The sequence below is a fragment of the Aplidium turbinatum genome, chromosome 16, assembly GCF_918807975.1.
Source record: "Aplidium turbinatum chromosome 16, kaAplTurb1.1, whole genome shotgun sequence".
In the NCBI taxonomy this organism is placed as follows: domain Eukaryota; kingdom Metazoa; phylum Chordata; class Ascidiacea; order Aplousobranchia; family Polyclinidae; genus Aplidium; species Aplidium turbinatum.
In genome coordinates, this window is record NC_137487.1 from 16,899,245 (window position 1) to 16,920,071 (window position 20,827).

Here is a 20,827-nt window from a genome sequence, read left to right on the forward strand (position 1 = left end):
ACCATGGATTTTTTGTTATGTAAATGTTGTTTAGGGTTAAATTTGACCCCACTGTATTCTTCACACAAATGACAAGGCTTGGCAGTATTTTAGGATTTACCGTAGTTGTTGGCAAGGAAAATGTGGTTTATTGCTCAAATCTGCTTTTGTGATAATCCACCTTCTATTTGCCAACAACTAAATCATAAAATGCCGGTGTTAAAACCTAGTCATTTGTGTTAAGAACACAGTGGGGTCAAATCTGGTCCCTAACAACGTTTACGTAACTAAATCATATAATTGTATGAGGTGTAAATGGAGATTCTCAGCAGACTGTGCAAATGTGTTGAAATATCAACTAAAACTTATCAATTGATATCAAAATGGCTGTGGCTATATTTACACTATATAGTGTAATAATAGCCTAAATAGTGTTGCCAGATAAGGAATTCTGCCCTAATTTGAGAAAAGTTTGAAGCTATTGAAAACAAAAACTTGTATTTTGGAATTTTTTTTAGTCCTGGGAAGATCAAAACCCTCATCTTATTCCTAACTCTAACCCTTACCTTAACACTTCTTAACTTTAATCCTAACTCTGGCAACACCTGATGGTGGAAAGATAGCCACTTCCTATCAAAATACTCGCCTTCCACCCTTTTTGGGTAATAATGTACTCAGTTGCGCCTCTATACGGCTGCATTGACGCTGTCTGCTTTGTAAAGCGCTGAGGAGCAACGCATTCTGCGATGGATTCTTTTTGTCTGTTCTTTCTCCCCAACCAAGTTTAGCTAAGCAAAGATACGTTGCATAACTGTTGGATCAATATAAAAAGTGACTGGTTTGCTGTTGGTAGTTTCTTTGTGGTGCATGTCTTGCATCATTGTTCATATGAAGCAGAACGTTTGTGATCAGGGCTGCGATTTTTTCTTTCTTGTCAAACAACCAAAAATTCTGTGTTTGTTTGTCGAATAGTGGTATAACGTCACAAGAGTCAGATTATAAGCGTTTGGCCGCGAATTACTGTGTGATGGAGAATTTTTCCTTTGGCATCTCTTTAGTCTCGCTTAGTACATTAATGGTTATGCACGTACCCGCATGTAAACACAGTTAGGAGTGAAACATGCAAGTTACCAAGAAACACATCGAAGATAAAGCAAAAAATGAACTGCAGATAAAAGAAAACGGAACAATATCACAATAATGCAACTTGCCTATTACCTTGCCTTGTCCACTCCCAGTGACTACCTACTATTCTTCTAGAAGCGAACTCTTATATATAGCGACCTTTCTTATCTCTGTTTCTGGTTCTGAACATCTGGTCGGAAACTAGGCTATTTTCTTGATGTAAAAAACTTGCGTAATAAGTAGGCTTTATTGTGTGCTTCTGCGATCATTTTCTCCTGTATCAATCACCTGCTTTAAGTTATATAACGGAAAGGAAATCTTAAATTTGTTTTCGTCATCATGCACTAGCTACATAAATCCATCATTGTTAAATCTTTCAAAGGATGGCATCTCGCCTGGTGCGAGACAAATTTTCTGCAGATATGTCCAGACTTTCCAGCCAGCAAACTTGTTTATACATGTTATGCATTGACTTGTGATTCAACGTCTGCAGACATTGAATCAATGTAAAAACGACGGGTTTTGCTAGCTGGGTTGTGTGCTTTTGTGAATGTGCAAAATCGCCCATTACGTAATCACAGAAACTCTTTTAGTGGAAGGAAGTCCAGTTGCAACCGTGTTTATCTGTCTACTATTCTTTATTCACATTGCGAAACATGTCTGCAACCTTGGAACAACAAGTGCATAAGTCAGACATAAATACAAACTTGCAAACACGTTGACAACTGAAAGTAGCCTACTTCGGTTATTTTATCCATAAAAGAAACCGGTTGTGTCGAATAGCACGAAACGTGTGTGGCGAAATGTTTGATGGCAGGCGTTAGAACTTCAATCACAGCTTTTTCTCGCAGTGTTCAAACTGTTCTGGAAGAAAACTCCTTTCCATAAAAATAGCGGCTTTTTTCATCTGTATTTCTGAACATCTGGTCGGAAACTAGGCTGTTTTCTACATGTGAAAAACTTTCATAGCAAGTATCTAACAGTCATTTTACCAGAGCAATATTGTTAATTGGCACAAACGGCGAAATACAAACTGGCATAGATGTTGACAACTCAACGTAGCCTAGGTTATTTCATCTATAAAAGAAACCCGTTGTGTCGAATAGCACAAAACATGTGTTGCAAAATGTTTGATGCCAGGCGTTGGAACTTCAAACAAAGCATTCTCCGCAGTGTTCAAAATGGCGGCGCTGACGCCTTGGGAGTTTCTCGTGTGAAACGTCGCTTTTAGACCTTGCTTTGAAGTACCTGGCGCAAGAAAGTTTACGTAAGTCAGCAATTTTATGATTGCATCACTTAATGCCCCCCCCCGATTTTTTTTCTCGACTTGACGACGTTTAGTCCTCTCTCAGTTTTTTCCTTTTTTTTTTCGTTTTTTTTTTCCGTACGGCACGGCGTTTGTCGAATAGTGATGGCGCGTGTCGAGTGACCTCGTCACCGAAAAAGGCAAAAATCGCAGCCCTGTTTGTGATCACACAAATGGAAGGATTTGGAGCCAATTTTTAGTCAAATTATAGCTAAATCAAGTTTGCTGCAGCCAAAATAAGGGGAGCAGCTGACTCGAATACTATATGTTACTTTGCTGCTTCCTGTCGTCTGTTGTATCGCATCTGTGATCACAGTGTACTGTATGTTATCGCAATGGGCACAAGTAAAAACATGATTATTATTATTATTATTCCGGTGGGAGAAGAATACACGGGACAACCAAAGATGATGTGGTTGGCTGTTTGCTTCATCGCACTGCAGTAACATGCAGCAGAGGTTTTCATGCCCCAACGGCCAACGTGCCAGGCAAGCATCACAACGCCCAACTCTTGTTCTCAATCGGTTCAGTGTAACCCACTTCCCTCTCTGATGCTCATCTACAGACGTTGAATCAATGTAAAAAATGACAGCATTTGATGGTTTTCGTTCACAACTTCTCTGAAATTACTCACTGGTCAGTCTAGGGCAGTGGTTCTTAACCTTTCAACACTGCCAGGCCGGTAAAATATAAAAATCCTTTTGCGTACCGGTGACCAGAGTATCAAAGACATGATTAATTGAGTAGAGGTGCAAGAGGGAATTAAAAAATAAACTTATGCAAAACTATGCTCAAATATTCAGTGGAACCTATGCGAATAGTGTGTGCTGCAAAAAATATTTTAAAGTTGGTTGTATAAAATGCTTTTGAGATTGGAGGTCAAAACGAGCAATAGCATACCCAGAAAAAAAATAGAGAGCCCTAGAATTTGCATGACCCAAAAGTTCTTAGCAAAATGAACAATATAAATTTTGAGAATCAAAAGAAGATCCAGGTTTTTACTTTGTTTTGGTTGCTTTTTGTGTATTTTGTACTCCAATGTTCTGTCTTTCTCCCCTAAGACTTTGTATTTAACAAAATTCATCCTGTTAAAATCTTAGTTTTTGTAAAAGCCAGAGCCACAAAGTGTGCTTCAAAATTGACATTACGGTAACTTTCAAATCAATTTTTTTCATGGCCACATGATTTTCTCGCGCATCTTTGAGGAACGTTTGCTGAGTGTTCTATAACCTCTCAGGGAAATTTTGAATATTCGTCTGCGGTGTCTCCACCTTAACACACATTGCACTAGGCCAACACATGGCACATTTTACTTCTTACTTCTATAAACAGTGGTAATAGTGCTTACCTCAGCAACGGACACAAGAATTAATGAAATTTCACATCATTATGGTTGAAGTGATCATCGCCTCTGTGGCATTTAAGTAAGAGGTCATTATGGCCTTGCAGCATTCTGGTTTGGTGGCATGTGGATTGCGTCATTCTGGTTGAAGTCACTTGGATTGCATCATAATGTCGTGAACCAGAACAGAGTCTCACCAATATATCATCTTTTGTCCTGCAAATTGAGTAAAAGATGTGCACATTCATCATTCAGTCGCCATCTCCGGTTGAAGCAACTTGAGCATCAACATGGGTTATCTGCCTATTTGAATGATGAGTAACATCTTGCTGTGGTTCTGGACAACATGAGTATCCTGGTATGGTGTTGTCCTAGACCTAGAGAATCAAATGATGCATAGCGCAAGTATATGTAAGAGAGCATGGTGTTTATGCTGTGTGTTACACAGCAAGCTGGTTATCGACTTAATATGATGTCACTGATTCATCCCTGGAGTTACTTTAACCGCATTCAGATACAAAACCTTTTATTGGTCTTTTTTATTCATATTTGTAATTTTCGAATGGCACTAAAATAATTTTGTGAGATTAAACAGGCTTTTAATGTACTATTATTTAATCTAATTAGAAATAACACTTCTTGATATACTTTGGCTTTATTTTGCAAGGTGTTTTGTTTGTAGAAAATAAGTAGTGCATAAATACATCAAACAAAGTGTTGTAAATTTTTCACTGAGGTGATTACAAGGTTGAAGAAATGGCAAAGAAAACTTATGACTTGTTATTTAAACTTCTTTTGATTGGAGATTCGGGTGTCGGAAAGACATGTGTTCTCTTCAGATTCTCTGATGATGCTTTCAACACCACTTTTATTTCAACAATAGGTACTTTTTTTTGCATTTTCATATTTTGTTGTAATTTATGTCAATGTGTGACTGACCAATTCTTAAGTTACGATTTTCTGTTGCTACTGTACATAATATATGCTATTATCATTTATGAGTGAAAAACAATAAGTTATTGCAGATTGCTTCACTTTTTTTGTCAGAACTAACTTGCACTACTTGTTAGTAAAATGTTTTTGCTGAATGCATCTTTAACGAATACATGGTCCCTATACCTTACCTACGTCATATGAACGCGATATATCTCAACACATGTCAATTGTTGAATTTAACTTTCAGGTATTGATTTTAAAATTAAAACAGTCGAATTGAATGGCAAGAAAATCAAGCTGCAAATCTGGTACAGTATCTTTTTTTGAATTTATGATCTTTGTGTAGTGGCCTAAAACATGTTGATTTAGTGAAAAAAATATTGCTTGCAATCAGCTGTCAAAAATACTTTTACTGTTAAACTGTTTCTTAGGTGAACCAGTGGCACTAGGTTTGGAATGGTTTGTTGTGATTATTATTTAGAGTGAATGAAGTCATCTGTAATGAGACACCCTAACCCTACATTCTGAATCATTGTTCCATTTCGCTTGTCCACTCGGTTCAGTTTTAGAAAAATTCTGTGATGTTTATGTGTAGTAGTTAAAGAAGAAGAAAAAAATTGTGTTTGTAGCATCACATTAGTATTGCAAAATGGAGTTCTTGGAAAAGCTTGAATAAAATTTATTGATTTAAAAATATGAAATACAAAAGCACTGAGTTTGTTGTTTTTATAACCATCATACAATTTCAAGCCAAAGAAATAACAATTTTCTTACTTTCATTACAAATTAATCAAACATTTCCAACCAGAATGCTGAAGTAGGCTAACTTTTATTGGTTGCAAGTTTAGTGTAATGATCTCTTTGCAGTTCATTGCAATGCATTTCACTTGCTTGGGAATCCTGACATGAGAAGATTTTTACTAAGTTTTAAAGACAGTTTGCTGATCGACTAAAGCATGAATATATCGTTTTTCTTTTCAATTCATCTTTTGCGTAGCTGATATTCCATAGTGTAAAGAATATTGTCAGAATTTTCTATTGAATTTGTTGGGCAAGTGATCATCTCTTTAAACAGGGACACAGCCGGCCAGGAGCGCTTCCACACCATCACTACATCATACTACAGGGGAGCCAACGGAATCATGCTTGTTTATGATATTACTAACACCAAAAGTTTTGAGAACATATCGAAATGGTTAAGAAACATTGAAGAGGTAAGCAGCAGCAGCAAACTATGTAACCAGGCATGATTTTGCGTAGTTAAAATTTTATTTTCAGCGTTTGTTGCAACGTTGCACACTTTTAAACTTTTAACATTGAACAAATGAACAGTTGAACACACTACAATTTTATAAATTAAATTTATTAATATAATTATGCCCATTGTAATATGTTTTATGTGTTGGATAAAAATGAGTTTCGATGTATTTCTACAAATGTTTCAAGTCCTTTATTGAGAAGCACTGCAATGCGTGCTAAGCATGCTCAATAATTACTCATTGTTATCACCAGTTTTATAAGCTCAATTGAATCAGGCAAAAGTTGATATTGTGTCACCTCAGGCGGACTTCATCATTTTTTATTCTTTAAAGTGTAGTGTCTAAAATGTTTGTTTACTGTTCAAATTGTGAAGAGTTCTTGTCTCATCTCATTATTAACTTTCCTCTTTCATGATGTCTCATTCTGACCTCACCAGTCACCATTTTACAACAAGTGCTCATGTTGCAAAAAATATCACATTGAAAAAACAATTTCACGTTCAATGTGATCGGAAGAACTTGATAGCACCCGGAAACCATTGAAAGCGTTTTGTTTTAGTTTTAAATTATTTTAAATATTGTATTACGACTTACTATTGTTAACAAAGCTACATATTTAAACTTTATTGCTAAGTACACACAACAGATGGGTGCAATGTTTACAGGAGTATTGCAAAAGCTTGAAATCTTTGTTGAAATAGTTTATCGTTTTTTTAAAGCGTTTCATCACGCAATGAACTACAGTCATCAATATTTCACTGTTGTTCTCTTCTTCCGTATGTATACAGTACCATAATAAGCTTATATTGTTGCCCCCTTTGAAACGTGGTATCTGAGAATGTTTCCTCATCTGTTATAGCGACCATCCTTGTTTCATTGCTTTCAGTCCAATCTATTTCTGTGACCAGCGCTGGGTCGATTACATTGCAGTTAATACGTTAAAATTACATGTAACAAAGGTTTTTTAATTTTTAACCTTTTTTTTGCACAACACAACCATTAAATCGATATTTCTAACACGTATAACCGTGCGAGTTCACGTTGAATACTATAACAGCAAGTTGGTTTGGTCGGATCGGAAGAGACACAAATCTGTTGTAAAAGAAAGTAATTAATATGTAATAGTGTAAGTAACATTGTTTAGAAACTTACACAAACTCAAAAAAGTTTCAATTACAATAACACGAAGAGTTGTATTTGATTACATTGAGCTCTATTGTTATTTGTACTTGACCCAACTCTACTGGTGACACCACTTGCTCTTCGGAATCTTTTTGTCACTGAGATTTAATTGTTTGTAAACTTTGCAGCATGCAAGTGAAGACGTTGAGAAGATGCTGTTAGGTAACAAGTGTGACATGGAAGACAAAAGGATTATCAGCAAAGAACGTGGAGAAATGGTATGTTTGTCTGGTTTTTACTTTTCACCTAGAAAACGCCTTCGTTTTACAATGATCCAACGCCTGCGCAGTGCGCACGTTGAATCAATGGAAAAAAAGGGTAACTTTTTAACTGGATTTGGTGGTGTTTCGTTGTGTTTTCCGCTACTTTACAGACAGCAAATTAGCTATTTTTTACATTGATTCAACGTCTGCAATAACGGATGCAACTGAATAAGACAATCCGTTGTTTATCCGCTATGTTAATTGTTTGTCTTACGTATTTATCATTGGTATATCTTCTTAGTAGTCCGGCAGAAGTATGACTGAACCTGGAAATTTTATGCTAAGTTTTTTTTTTTATTGATTTTGGTAGCCTAGGGTCTACTCTTTCAGAATCTGCCGGGTGCACTCCGAGCATCCTTGAGCGTTTTGAGAAATTCAAGATGGCGTCCAAAATGGCCGCCGTTTTAGATAACTCCCTATAACTCAGTTAGTATTTGACCTAGGATGATAATTTTGGTGTCTAACCATATGTTTTGAGGGGCAAGGAATCCATTGAAACTATTTATTTGACTTGTTGGGGATTGCATCATGTAGAAATGCAATAATGCCGCCAATAGGGCTGCCATATTACATAATTCAAACAAAAACAAACAAATTCACTTGTATTTGGTCTAGAATGATAATTTTGGTGTCTATCCATATGTTTCGTGGACAAGGAATCCATTTCAAGGATTAAAACAGTTGCATATGAATTACATCACAGTAAAATCCAAAATGGCTGCTGATATATTTGCGAAATACTTACAGAAAATCATTATTTCTGCGACTTTGCTTGTGAAATACCATCTAACATCACTCACAAATGTCACCATTAGTTATCACAAATGTTACCATTTATTGGTAATGTACAAGCCTCTCTCACAGTCACAGGACAGTCAGTTGTTGTTATCATCTCATCATTAAGTCACCTAGTCCACAAATCTGTGACGTTGTCCAATTGATTAAAATGCTAAGTAAGAGTCTGGCTGCAACCTGCAGCATAACAAGCACAGAATATTGTACATTTCAAACCATCCCTTGTGCAGCTGCAAGAAAGCGTTTTGCAGGGGTTGTCACTCTTGCATCCACATCTGATCATGCGCATGACAGTTTCTGGGGCGAGTTCAACATTTGCGGGAAGGAGAACCGGTTGTAGCGTTTTAAGTTTCGAGTTTTTCACCCATCCGTACATTTCTACATCAAGTTCAGGCGGATTTCTGTCTTCCAGTGAACGCCACACAATGGCTTGGTGATGGGCCCTTCTTACATTTTCTTTAAAGGCCTCACTTGTAGGAGGAAGGGAACAAAGTTTTGGTGGTACCACGGAGGCCCGACCCGTTTTGGATGCCCATACCCTCCAGCGTGTTTCGGACATTGATTTACTCGTAGTGTATTGGCCGTAACAGGCTGACATGAATGTGGTTGCCTGCGCAATCACTGATTCTATGGGAGAATCAATGACCCCTAAAAGTGACAGTGAGTGACCATCTTTCAGAACCTTCAATGCAGTACCTTTGCCAACCCCATAGCAGCATGCTACCGTATCACACCCAGTAAGAGCATGGGCTGGCAGAAGTTCATTCACAAAAGAAACACGCTTCTCTACGGTTTTTCCTATGTCAATGACTGTGCGTTCCTTAATTGGTGATTCCATGGTGATACGATTTTTCATGCTTCCAGCGTGATAATAATGAAGCAAGAGAATGAAAACGTGAGTGTCATCGGATATCACAGTTATACCACTCTCTTCATTATTTCGAGCAGACAGCATCACCTGTTGGACAATGATATTGTCCGCTTCCTCATGACTAGTTGAAAGGTCCGCCCTCCTGATCACTACACCACCATGGCTGATCTCCATTGGGGCAACGTCCTCACCAATCACTATCAACTTGTGACTTTGGGTGTATTCATGGAAAGACTCGTCTTCAATCAGAAGTTTAACAATCAGGTTTATCAACTGCTTCTTGTTTTCGGTCACCGTCAATACAGTCTTTTGAAGTGGTAACTTGGTGTTCAACTGCAGCTCGTGGACTCGGCTAACTCCAGTGGCCCTAGCACTTCTGGTGACACTCTTAGTACTGTAATCGTAGTACCGATCGAACACTAGGTGAACGTCCCCAACTTTTAGTCTCTTGGCAATGGCATGCTTCAAGTTGTTTACGTAGTCTGTAGTGGTGCCCTCTGCAGGCCAAGGAATCACCCAGAGTAGGGCTGAACCATCAATCACAACTACTGAAGTGTCACTTGCTGTTGTCCGAGCAGATACCTCAACCTGAAGTTGTCGCTTTAAGGAAGATTTTGATGTTGCAGCTCTCATTTCTCCTGTGGGGTCAAACATAGACGTTGGTACTGGAGCCACTTCGTAGGATAGGACATCTTTTATGTTAACATCACGCCCACTAGCCTGTTGGCCTATGACCCTGGAGTAGATGACATTCATGTCGTACACTTTACTACCTCCCACATCCACATGTTTCTTTGTAGTCACCATGGTAGTCACGGTCTTGTGAATTGTGTCATGTAAGCCATCAGGTAAATTCTCTCCAAATTCGCACATCTGTTTGAATCCTTTCTGCACAGCCTCCTGCACATTCACTGCCGGGGTTCCATGTTGACCTGTTGCAATGTTCACTAGATCCTCTGGATGTTTCTCGGGATCAAGTGGATCCATACATTTTTGAAGCTTTGTCTTTATGGCTTGTCGGTCCTTGTTGTCATTCTCTATCCGTGCCTTCTTTTCTTCCTTATGTCCACTTCCCTGGTCTCCAGAATCTCCAAGCATTTCGCCCAGAGCAGCCTCCACAGTACTACATGTATGAAGACTCAATGCCCAGATCTTGAGCGTATCCGGCTTCAAGGTTATTCCTATGATGCCATTTGGGGCATGGCCATATCTCATGAAAGTAGTTTCTATAAACATATCACTCCACAGGCCATTCCATAGTCCGCGCTGGTGCCTCATCACATGCTCCCCTTTCATGAACCGGACTAGTACCTCTTCTGGGAGGGCTTCCATTGCCCTTAGGTAGCACATCCCATACCTTGCATAATGCACATGACCAGCGGCAAAGAAATAGGGAAGCATTTGTTTGCATGCCTCAAGATGCAACAGCCAATCAGCTTTCCGCTCAGCTCGGACAAACCTCATGATAAGGAACACTGGTTTGATTAACATGTCCACTCACAATTTGGCAGTCTTACTCCTTTTGGCTATGTTCTCCAAGACCTCCACGAAATCCTCCTTTGACTCAAGTGTATTGCAATCAAGTACTCCTCGAAGAACTTCCTCAGCCAGCATTCTCAATGCTCGAACGTTCTGCGGAAATTTCTTTCCAGTCAACATTTTTGCGACTCCTCCAAACACATCACTCAGAACTTCCTCCAGTCCACTGTTTTCCATCAGAGTCCCGATGCAGCCTATGAAACTCATCAACAAGTGCATACCACCCAAGCGCGGGATGACATCTGAAAACCTTTCTGGGTAAGCCCACTTCACATGTAATGCAACTTTATATAGTTGTAAGTCACAGGTAAATACCACAAACTTTTGGTCAGCATTATGTGTCACCTTTTGAGCTTCCACCATTGCTGTCATTATTGTATCTGGGTGGGATGGCACAAGATCAATCAAAGGCAGGTATGCCGTCTTAGTCTTAGGTTGTTCTGTTTGGCCTTGATTGCGTGTAAGAGCTGTGTTATAGCCATTGTACTCGGGACAATTCTGTTTCTGAACATCCTGAAAGAAGGCAAAGTCAGTTTCGTCCGCTCTTTGTTTTAGAGTAGCCTGTTGCGCAAGTAACTTGAGTGAGAGAACTGTTCTAACAGCAGCACTCTCGGGCATTTTTGGTTTCCTGGGACCATTGTATCTCTGTATGGTGACATCATATTGTATTGGCTCCGACATCTCCTCCTTTGAAATTCGTGGGATTGTCTCTCTATGGCATCGATCAGCATCAGATGGTGATTCAGGTTGTGTAACCAGAACAGCTAACGAGTGGGTGGAAAGTTTTCCATTTTGCGACGAAATTTCAGCATCAAAATTATCGACAACTACTTGTACTAAACCTTCTGATGCATCAGATATGCCAAGACAGGATCGTTCCATTGTTGCAGCTTTCGCAGCTGAACGCTTGAAGCGTAATACCTCGTCATAAGAACATGTCACACCGAATGACTGCATGGTTGTGATGATATTTTTTGATCTGCCCAATTTTGAACCTAGTGTTATCTGCAGAGCCGTTGGGTTGTTCTTGACAGCCCCAGTCAAGATTGATCCCATCATTATGGCTGGGAAAGTTCTTTCTAGTTTTGCGGATACAAGTCCTAGTAATGTCATCAATGTTTCACTTACTTCGTTCATTGCAATGTCCTTATTAATTGTTGTTGAGTAATGGTTTTTATCCAAGTGAATGCCTTTGACTTCACTTCTAACCTTTTTCGCAATTCTATTCAAGATCACATCAGTATCATCGTCATCCTCATCTATTAGTCTTAGTTCACGGAGTTCACATTTTTCTCCACAAAACAAACAGTCCTGAAGGAGATCAAACTTTCCACAAGCCGACGATTGTCGCCTTGTCTTTGGGGGAATATAGGATGATGGTTCTTGGGAATGTTTTCGCTTATTAAACCCTTTAACATGATGAGTGGATGTGTAACTAGAAACACAGCTTTTATGGCAGTCAATGGTTAAATTAGCATTATTCTCAAGTTTTTCCTGCAGCGAAATGTGTACATCGTCATCGTAGATCCTGCTACATCTAATAATGTTCTGAATTCTGGCAGAGCCTGCCTCAGTAAGTCTTTCTGATTTGTCGTCACAGCTGAATTTCCAATTGAAGACGCATTTTCTCTCCTCCAATTCTAACCTCGTGTTGGAGGACGGTTTTCTAAAATAGATAAATAAAGGCACTCAGGTACGATTCCATCACGAATAATTAACACGAAAGTGGGAATGCATACAGGGTATTTACCGAATATGGTCCGTCATAGCCCAAGAGTCTCCGAATTGATCTCGATAGTTTCGAAATTGAATCTGCATTAACGATACGCGGAGTTATAGTCACAAATGTATGATCGAAGCACCACAAATACACAACAAAGAAGGTTCGTACGTACCGTTAGTGGCCTAAGCTTGAGAAATTCTCTCTTTTGCGCACTCAAAGATCAGTTTAATTCACTATACTGTACAGTAACTAACGTTCTTAAATTGAAAAACAAACAGAAGTAAGCATAATCATCATTCATCCTAACTAAATATTCACAAAGTTTTCATTTTACTTCTTTGACAGTCTGACTGCTTATAACTAGAACATTGAATTAGAACAAGCACTGCTGCTTCGAAAGAGAGAACACTGTATCGATCTTTCTTACAAGCCTGCTGAGTCGCAAGTTCGCGCTTGTCAGTCAGAAAGCAAAGTGATTACGTAGCATAGTGGGAGTTCGAGGTTAAGAAATTTACAGTAGGTTAAGTGTTCGGCAAATACATCAGCAGCCATTTTGGATTTTGCTGTGATGTAATTCATATGCAACTGTTTTAATCCTTGAAATGGATTCCTTGTCCACGAAACATATGAATAGACACCAAAATTATCATTCTAGACCAAATACAAGTGAATTTGTTTGTTTTTGTTTGAATTTTGTAATATGGCAGCCCTATTGGCGGCATTATTGCATTTCTACATGATGCAATCCCCAACAAGTCAAATAAATAGTTTCAATGGATTCCTTGCCCCTCAAAACATATGGTTAGACACCAAAATTATCATCCTAGGTCAAATACTAACTGAGTTATAGGGAGTTATCTGAAACGGCGGCCATTTTGGACGCCATCTTGAATTTCTCAAAACGCTCAAGGATGCTCGGAGTGCACCCGGCAGATTCTGAAAGAGTAGACCCTAGGCTACCAAAATCAATAAAAAAAAAAACTTAGCATAAAATTTCCAGGTTCAGCCAAAAAAGTGGATTTGGCAACCGGACTATAGGTAATTAGGTATTTAAGTTAGAAATAACTACAATGGCCAAAACAAAATGTCTGTCGCTAGTCTTGTCTTATTCACTTGCAAACGACCACACAAGGAATTACAGGTTCTCTTAATTTTTTAGCGGAAGCTTGTTTCATCCATGTTTCTTTCAGATTGCAAAAGAGCATGGCATTAAGTTCTTCGAAACTAGTGCAAAGAATAACATCAACATAGAGACGGCATTCATATCCCTCGCCACAGATATCTTGCATAAGGTAAGTGTTTCAATTCAACCATCGCTCCCTATGTTGTATCACGCAGCTGACAACCAGAGTTATTTTAATTGAAAGAATTGTTTGTGTTTGTATGTTTTGACTTGATATTTTACATTGTTTGCAGTTGTGGTTTACCAATTTCGATTGAATCATCGCAGACAACCTGCATAAGATTTGAAAATTTTCGAATTTTGTCTCCAACAATCGATGTAGTTCACAATCTAATCACGTGACTCATGATCTTTATTGTTCGCATAGAAAGTGTTGAGGGCGTTTGTTCGACACCGCTCAAGAGTACGTGCCTGTGTCTCTTTGGCGAGGCACTTAATGACGTGCCTGAAGGTGGACACAAAGATTGGCTTTCTTGCCTTACCGTCCACTTAATCTAAATGTTTAACTTCAGCCTGTATGTTAACCTTGAATGTGTTTCCAGACGCCAGTTAAAGATCAGGGCCCTGGAAGTGGCGGGGTCAACATTACGGAGCAGAAAAGTTCTGGACGATCTAGTTGTTGTTAATAGGCTTCTTAACACGCTGCTCATGGCCGAACCAATTTCACTGAATTTTTATGTTATTTCTACAGAAAATAGAGTTGAAATAACATAAAGTTTGTCGCTTTTATCATAGCGATTTGTAGTCCAATGCATTTTACACCGCACCTTACTAACTGCCACTGGAGGCACTGATGTGCCAAGGCATACCTAATTTGGTGAAAAGTGACCCAATTTGCGTCAATACTCACGTCATACGTCTCTACGTCGACGCAAAAACGTGATGCTCTGTGACCAACCACAGTAGGCGTTTATGAAGCAACAATGATGTATAGTGTACAATATTATTTGAATGATTTTTTGAACCTAATGTTTATTTCACTTAATTGATGCTGATAATTCACTTGACGATGAATCTGTTCTATGATTAATAAGTTATCTTTTGTCGTGTTAAGTATAAATCTATCACCCTAGAAAGTTATTTTATCCTTTGCCATAATGTATCATTGAAATGTGATGAAGATTGATGTTTTTTCTATGTGATCTTAAAACAACCAGCAGATATTTTGCTTCTCTTGAATTGTACACAGAAGAAATTTATCAAAGTGTCAACGTGATTTTTTTTTTGATTTGCCCATGCAGCAAATCTGTTGTTGTTTTACATTGATTTAACGTCTGCAGACGTTGAATGGGGCGCACTTGATTCTATGGTCAACACGGTCCGTAATTTGCTATTATTAAGTTAAAAACTACCTGACCCTTGTGGAATAGGGTGGAGTGAATTTCACTTAATGTTTTAGATTTTGATTTAAGGTGTTCTAATGTTGTCTTTGGACCTAAAAAATAACCCCGAACATAATTTTGGTTCTTCTACCCCTAAATTGACCCTCCTACTTGAGGTCAAAGGTCACGCGAGGTCAAAATTGCTCTATCTCCACTTCTACTGGTGCTAGAAATTTGTTTAATGGCTTAAAAGATTCAGAAGACCCATATTTCTATCTGTTCTAAGAGAACTTTTTCTTATATTGCTAGTAGAATTTGACTAAACAGCAGAAATATAGTTTTTGTGGTATTTTTGCTTATACAACATTACAGTTAACGAACTTCAACAGCCAAAATGGTAAATTTCAGCAATTGGTTGGATTGTTGTTTGAGAATAAGTGTATTGAACATCGAAATATTCTTATCTGCAGCATTGATGAGGAACTGAAGTTTGAACAAGTATGAAATTAATGTTTTGATGCATGTAAGATGACATTTCAATGGTTGAAAGGCATGAAATTATTGAGAGAGAGATACAATATGATACAGTTTTTGCCAACAAGTCATACTACGCACAATAATATTATTACACAAACAATCAAAGTTTAAATTGAGCATGAACTAACCAGCAACAACGAGAAGGCTGCGAAGGGACCACCGACAGGTCTTCAAGTCAAGCAGCACCTAATGAAAATCCCATTGCTTGAAAATGAAAATCCAACTGCACTTTTAAACACTCAAAAATGTCACAAAACGTATTGCCTCCCTCATATTTAGGTCCCGGTTATGCCCCTTGTAACTATAACGAAAAAACAAGTGTTTTTTATGCAATCGTATTCAGCAGTAAAATTGCTTTTTGGTGTTGAAAGAGGGCATCAACTTCCGCCATTTGATCTTTTTCCGGATCACACCATCCCATCTTTCGAACCTAGCCACACGCATGGAAGCTTCTATTACGAGCTTCTACACGTTGATTGTGGCATGGGTGATCAAGTTCAAGCTTGTTTGTTTTGAAATTTTGTATTGCATCATCATTCATGTCTTTGGTTGCGGGAGGTTCTGTGACATGAATTTCATCAAAATTGACCATCTTGTGGTCGGAGAACTCGTTGATATTGATCTCTGGTATGATAAATTTTCGAACAGTTGCTCTCCTCTCTGCAACAGATTTCGCCTTTGTACTTTCATCATCTGGGGTCATTTCAACATCTTTGCTTCTGCGTAGCGATAGCACAATATTGACAGCTTGCGATCGAATTGTATCATCATCGTCAGCCGCATTATCGAAAGAAGAATGTTTTCGGGTGAGCTGAGAAGCCATTAGGCCTACGCATCAAAGTTTTTGATGCAATGTCTCTTGCTTGCTTCTAGAGAAATTGGTTGATTCGTTTGAGCATGCGAAAATAGTTGACAGCTACTTTACTTATTTTAGAGTTAAGCTTGACATCAAACCAACTTAGGAAGTAGACTTTTAAACAAATTCTACCAAAATTCTCAAATTTTCGCTCGGATTTGTTTGGGAAGTGTAGTAGACTATTTCAAAATGCAACATCCAAGTGTCAACCATCTTGCTTGTGACAAGCCACCTACTTCAAACTGTGCTAAGTCATTCTCAAGTTCTCCAGAAATGACAGCTAAACAAATTTGGTATACATAAAATTGATCGGAACTCAAACTTTCCATAACTTCTTTTGGCAATTGAGGAAATTCAATAGAAGATAATGGCTTAAACTAAACCACATGCCAATCAGACACTAAGCCATTTAGCTCTTTGTCAATTAGGCCTGAAAACGAGCCGGAGTTTAAAGAGACTCCATCCAAGTGCTCAAAGACATGCCTGAGAGGTAGTTCGTTGGTATGCAGGAGACAGATGACCTATTGTGAAGATCTTTGCAGCAACTCTTCTGATGTGGCAATGCTGCAATGGTGTTTACCAGTCATAGTGTCATAATTGCGGTTCCATCTGAGCCTATAATTGGCAAATTGTTCTGCAGGTCGGTATTTTCCAGTGATTTGTGGATAGCTTTGTGATTCTCAAATAACAATCCAACTAATTGCTGAAATGTTGTAGGCCTATAAGCAAAAATACCACAAAAACTATATTTTTGCTGTTTAGTCAAATTCTACTAGCAATAGAAGAAAAAGTTCTCTTAGAACAGATAGAAATATGGGTCTTCTGAATCTTTTAAGCCATTAAACAGATTTCTAGTACCAGTAGAAGTGGAGATAGAGCAATTTTGACCTCGCGTGACCTTTGACCTCAGGTAGGAGGGTCAATTTAGGAGTAGAAGAACCAAAATTATGTTCGGGGTTATTTTTTAGGTCCAAAGACAACATTAGAACACCTTAAATCAAAATCCAAAACATTAAGTGAAATTCACTCCACCCTATTGTGGAATCTTTGAACTTTAAAATATTTCAGTAAGCTTGCTATGTGGAAAGCTTGCTTAAGGAAATAATTGGAAGCCATTTATCACTTCATGGTTTTTATTTCCTGGTTGTGTTTTGGAGTTCTTTTATTGCAACCAGCACTTGAGTTAGTCTAGTTCTGTGTGGTTGCTAGCATTGCAGCTTTCACTTTTCGTTGATGCAATGCAAATAAATAGTTTGTCAGAAAAAAATGAATGAATTTAAATCTCAATCTTTCCGAACTAATTCTCGGATGCTTATTGGACGGGTTAAAGTAGTGTATGCTTTGTCAAACCAGGATGTGTTGAAAAACGTTGAAGATTGTTGTGTAAACTGTAAAGCTTTTGCCTGATTTCTAGTATTTCAATTGGTGAGTTTATTAAGTAGTTCATCTAGCCAGCAGAACTTTGTTTTACATCGAAATGGTGTAAAAAAAGTTGTTCCTTTCTTGGTAGTTACGATTTTTCTGGCACCTTCAAACCACGAAAAGTAGTTCCCAATTGCTTAAAATAACTGTTTTACTGTGTAATTTTCTTCATCAAAGCAAATACCATCTGAAATACTAATGATATCTTTAAATAGATAGTCCTTGCCAGAAAGTCAGTCATTTTTTGACATGGAATCAGTGTGAAGCATGGCGAATTTTCCGGCTGGAAATGTACAGCTTGCAGCTGAGCGCTATGGGAAAGAGAATCATTTTTAAAGCTAACATCATTTAAAAACCTGAATTGTTTTACACATTTCAAAACAACTCAATGCTTCCTTCAACAATTTATAGCCCAATCGCAGCTCTTCTAATTGGTATTGGCGCGTGATTTATTTTTGTGTTTTGGTAACAAACTATTTCAACTGTTTGGTGTTCTTGCAGAGCGTTGTATTTTTGCTTTGTTTGTGTCATCCATGTAGCGCCCCCTGGTGGTTGCTGACGTCAGATTCTGACGTTTCTTGACTATGACGTGTTCGTGGATTGTCCAATTTTCATCGTATCTGTTACAACTGTTTTTGTAATATTCACTCTGAGATCGCAATAAAACTAATATCAATAATTTGCATCAAATTTTCGCTAAACTGGGGTTTAACAGGGAACTCGTTAGCTCTTGTTTGACAAGCTTCGTTCGCATACGTTTCATTTATGTTTCGTATGTTACTGACGGGGGGGACCACGTGAAGGTGCTTGTCTTCCACCCCTTGGACTGAAGGCCCTGGATGATGAGACTGTCGAGTGGCTGATGACCTCATGCACTTTTTTTTTTTGATGACTTTTTTTTTGATAAGCAACGACTAGCAAACATGTTCGGATTCATTTTTTTCCTGATCTGTCAAGCACCCCACAAGATCTGAGAGAGAGAAACCTTTTATTTCGTCTGTTGCGACAATAGTACGGTACAATTATAAACAATACGAATAAAATAGTACCATAGCTATCTAAATACCACAACAGACAGGAAGCAGCGAAAGACTATATCAGTCATCGAGTCAGCTGCTTCCCAGTTCTTAATGTGACAAATGTCAAGCATCGGCAAGTTACGTTGAAACAAGATAGGCTGATGTTCAGTAATATTAATGAAAGAAAAAAAATCATGTGCTGCTGCGATCCTTAAGTGAAGTCCTGTGGTTTTATTCCAATATAAACTTTATTCCGGGTGATTAAAAATAGGAAAAACTTTTGAAATCAATAAACTCTTGTAGCAAGGGCGTTTAAACTTCAGTGCAACCAAGAAAAGTTCAAGCCAATAAATAGTTCAAGGCTACGAGTAAAAACATTTTCAGTAACAGTATTACAATACAAAAATAATCACAATTTAAAAAAAAGGTATAGCCTAGGCCAGTGGTTCTCAACGGGGGCGGTACCGCCCCCCAGGGGGCGGTATCTGACCCGATAGTTTTGCAAATTTTCAGGATCCGGTCCAAAGCCGTTTGGTATCGCCAATTCTACAGCTAAATTTTAGACCACCTGGCAAATTTGAAGCAATCTTTTGAAACAAAAACCTAAATTCTAAATCACATGTCGGTGTAAGTAGAACTCGGGTGCACACCTAAACGATAACTCATGTCATGCAAAAAAAAACTTCTTTGCAGTCTTCCACGTGGTAACACACATAATTTCATAGTAAATTTTAAACCTTTGGTTTGCTGCAAAACTTTCTGCTTTTCCGCAAAATTTAACATCCTGCCCTGATCAGGACATTTTGCTATGATCCTGCAGGGTCAAGAACAGCATTCTTCAACCTTTTTGTCATTGCGAAACACCTGACTTGCTTAATCTAAATCTTCAACCACCAGGTGTAATAGCCTGGATACGACAAACAAAAAACCTGACTTGCTTTCGTGTTTATCTTGGAACTCCCACTAGTAAAATTTAGATCAAAACAATAACGTTCTTGTTAATACAGTAGCATAACAATAAACGAGTGACACAACAACTATTACTGTTTCTATTTCGGCTATTGCATGCACTAAACATCTCGTTTAACTAACTGGACTAGGCTACATAGAATGTGAATGCAGCACGGTGGTCTAAAAATCGGCATGACATCAATATACCAAAGCAAGAAATCAATTTCCCTAAAAAAGGAGGAACCTTCGCATAACCTTTTGAACTCATGGAAACCTTATTGAAAAAAACTAATCTAGATCCAACCCAGTGAACGTCTCTGACGACAATTAGAAGCCCTGTCATTGGCTACAAAAAAGTTTGAAGTCATTTTGGGCAAAAAAGTGTAATAAGAGGAACTTTGGAGTTTCGGTGAAAGAAAAGCAGAGAAAAACCTCAGTGCTGAAACACTGGTGTTTGAAAGTAAAAGTGTTTTAAAAGATCACCACAAAAGACCTTTTTGCAACAGTCGTGTTGCAATAAAAAAAGGGGCAGAAGGCGTTCAGATATCACTTGAAAATTGGAGGAAAAAACGATAAGCAGAGTACATAAAAAGTAAAAACAATGCATTGTAAGCTATAGCTGTTGGTTAGATTGTGGCACAATCAGGATGATAGCGAAATACCACAAGCGGTCATTTAGTCAACCATTACCACATAGGCTAACAATAAATCTAACTACTCATTCATACACACATATGTGCAGAGGCGGGCACACTACTTCAGTAAATAAAAAGGGTTTAGCCACTGACACTAAAAGAAAACAAAAAAACAACTGCTGTTGGTTTGAATATTCATCCTCAGCTTGAGAAAACCGAGGATAAGGGTTCAAACCAGCAACCAAGTTTGAGTCAATATTCCTTAAATATTTAGAGGAGAATTGGATTTGGAGTCGCAGAATTTGAAATAGGAGTGGAGCAGGAGTCAGAAAACCTAACTCCGTAACTCCTGATTCAAGGCAGTTTTTAGTTGTTAGAGACAAAAATGTAGAAGTTGTCAGGTTCTGGGAATTTGCAGCAAAATTTTCCATAGGGAGATAGAAACACAGCCTCAAACTTATCGAAAAACACTTGATGCAGATTTATGGTGAAAAAGTTCTGGTAAAGTAAACTCCGCCTTCGGAATTCCGAAAGTATTCGTTCTTTTCAGAGGTGTACAGGAGCCGGAGTTTTGGAATATTT

General features: G+C 38.3%; 1 protein-coding gene across 1 annotated transcript; it reads left to right on the forward strand.

The window, feature by feature from the left end:
* The first annotated feature begins 4,424 nt into the window (after positions 1 to 4,424).
* On the forward strand, positions 4,425 to 15,945 carry LOC145786016 (ras-related protein Rab-10-like). Its single transcript, XM_082597705.1, has 6 exons — positions 4,425 to 4,635; positions 4,936 to 4,996; positions 5,764 to 5,902; positions 7,258 to 7,347; positions 13,511 to 13,612; positions 14,046 to 15,945. The coding sequence occupies exons 1-6, from the start codon at positions 4,509 to 4,511 to the stop codon at positions 14,127 to 14,129; spliced, it is 603 nt and encodes a 200-aa protein (XP_082453831.1). The 5' UTR covers positions 4,425 to 4,508; the 3' UTR covers positions 14,130 to 15,945.
* The last annotated feature ends 4,882 nt before the right edge of the window (positions 15,946 to 20,827 follow it).